The 1366-nt window shown below is 31.3% G+C and overlaps 1 protein-coding gene across 1 annotated transcript in view; it reads right to left on the bottom strand.

Moving 5' to 3' along the window:
- Positions 1-842, bottom strand: part of LOC105627494 (facilitated trehalose transporter Tret1-2 homolog) — a 12911-nt gene extending 12069 nt beyond the window's left edge. The window contains exon 1 of the mRNA XM_012208774.1: positions 823-842. Coding sequence (XP_012064164.1) covers positions 823-842 — 20 coding nt within the window. The remainder of the gene's footprint in view (positions 1-822) is intronic.
- Between the last annotated feature and the right edge of the window lie 524 nt (positions 843-1366).

The following is a 1366-nucleotide window of genomic DNA, read 5'->3' as shown; positions in this document are numbered from 1 at the left end:
ATAGAACAGCTATGTACTTTAGAGTTTCTGCCATGTGTATGCCATATTATGTACAAAAAATAGGAAGAGACAAAGGAATGCCTCAACACAAAGAACAGAAAAAATTTGTACGATCTTATTCAAAGCTTTTTGATGGATCGTTCTCGTACAAATGGATTTTGTGTTTATTCAATTGTCAGCCCTTTTTCTGAAAAATACCTAAAAAAAATATTTCTCGTATTTCTTATCGAAATTCAAAGAATTCACATAAATTCGAGATTATTGTCTAAATAAATCTCGATCCATCATCGAAGTTTACGTTCGTCTCGCTTGTCATCTTTAAACGCTTGCTACGCTTTTATAATCATATACGGAAAAAAACGGTTTTACTAAAGTATTTAAAAATTTCGTTAAATATAGATATAAAAATAATTTTGTTTGACTTGGTTTCACCAATGTAATTAATTTTAATCTCATCTCAATTTACTGTTTATTTTTTTCTATTTCTCAGAATTATCGTAAGAATTCTTAGAATTAGAAAAAGATAAAAAAATTGATTAAAATTGATTAATCTTACATTAATAGAACCGGACATTAAACCATCAAACTAAGGACATAAGTTAGAAAATTAAAATCTTTTGCAGCATTACTCATTCCATATCCAATATCTAGCTAATTTTTTAGGTACTTAAAATTATACTTTCGTGTAGAATCTATAAATCATAAAAAGAACGACGAGAATATCGATTCAGCGAGACAATCGAAGCATAAATGTTCTGCTTGATGTTTTGTAATGGTGATGTCTTCGACGGGAATAAACTTATATGAATAATATATTCTCACCTCAATGAATAAGGATCCATCGTGTCTCTTTGTTCTCAATCGAACTACTATTTGGTCGCCACGCGTATCTCTTTTAGCTTCTTCTCCTTCCTGCTGATTAGCGCTAGTCAAGTAGGCGTTTCCCTACAAGTAGGCCCTCGTCAACTCTGTTCAACGTTAACCAACATCTTAAGCCTGAAATTAAATCATTACATTACTGCTCATATTATTAAAACTATAACATTATTACGTTATAACATAAAAAATTTCCTTCTAATTGTTATGTAAATGTATTTAGAGCATCATTATTATGTATAAGGGTTTTTCTTGTCGAACTCTGAGATTACAAGTTACAAAAGATTTTTGAGTAAGTACTCTGTCCAGCATTGTTTCACACAACTGTCTTATCACATTTAAACAAAAAAAAAAACTACTCAATATCTCGGTCACGGCGATGCGCGATGAAACAATTTTGTGGTTAATGCACTGTGCGAAACGTGACTTTCTATGTCGGATGCAAAACCGATTTTTCTCCTTGCGCATCATGAAACTGCAAGATAAGCAT

Source organism: Atta cephalotes, assembly GCF_000143395.1.
Source record: "Atta cephalotes unplaced genomic scaffold scaffold00009, whole genome shotgun sequence".
Lineage (NCBI taxonomy): Eukaryota > Metazoa > Arthropoda > Insecta > Hymenoptera > Formicidae > Atta > Atta cephalotes.
This window is presented reverse-complemented; position numbering and strand designations above follow the sequence as displayed.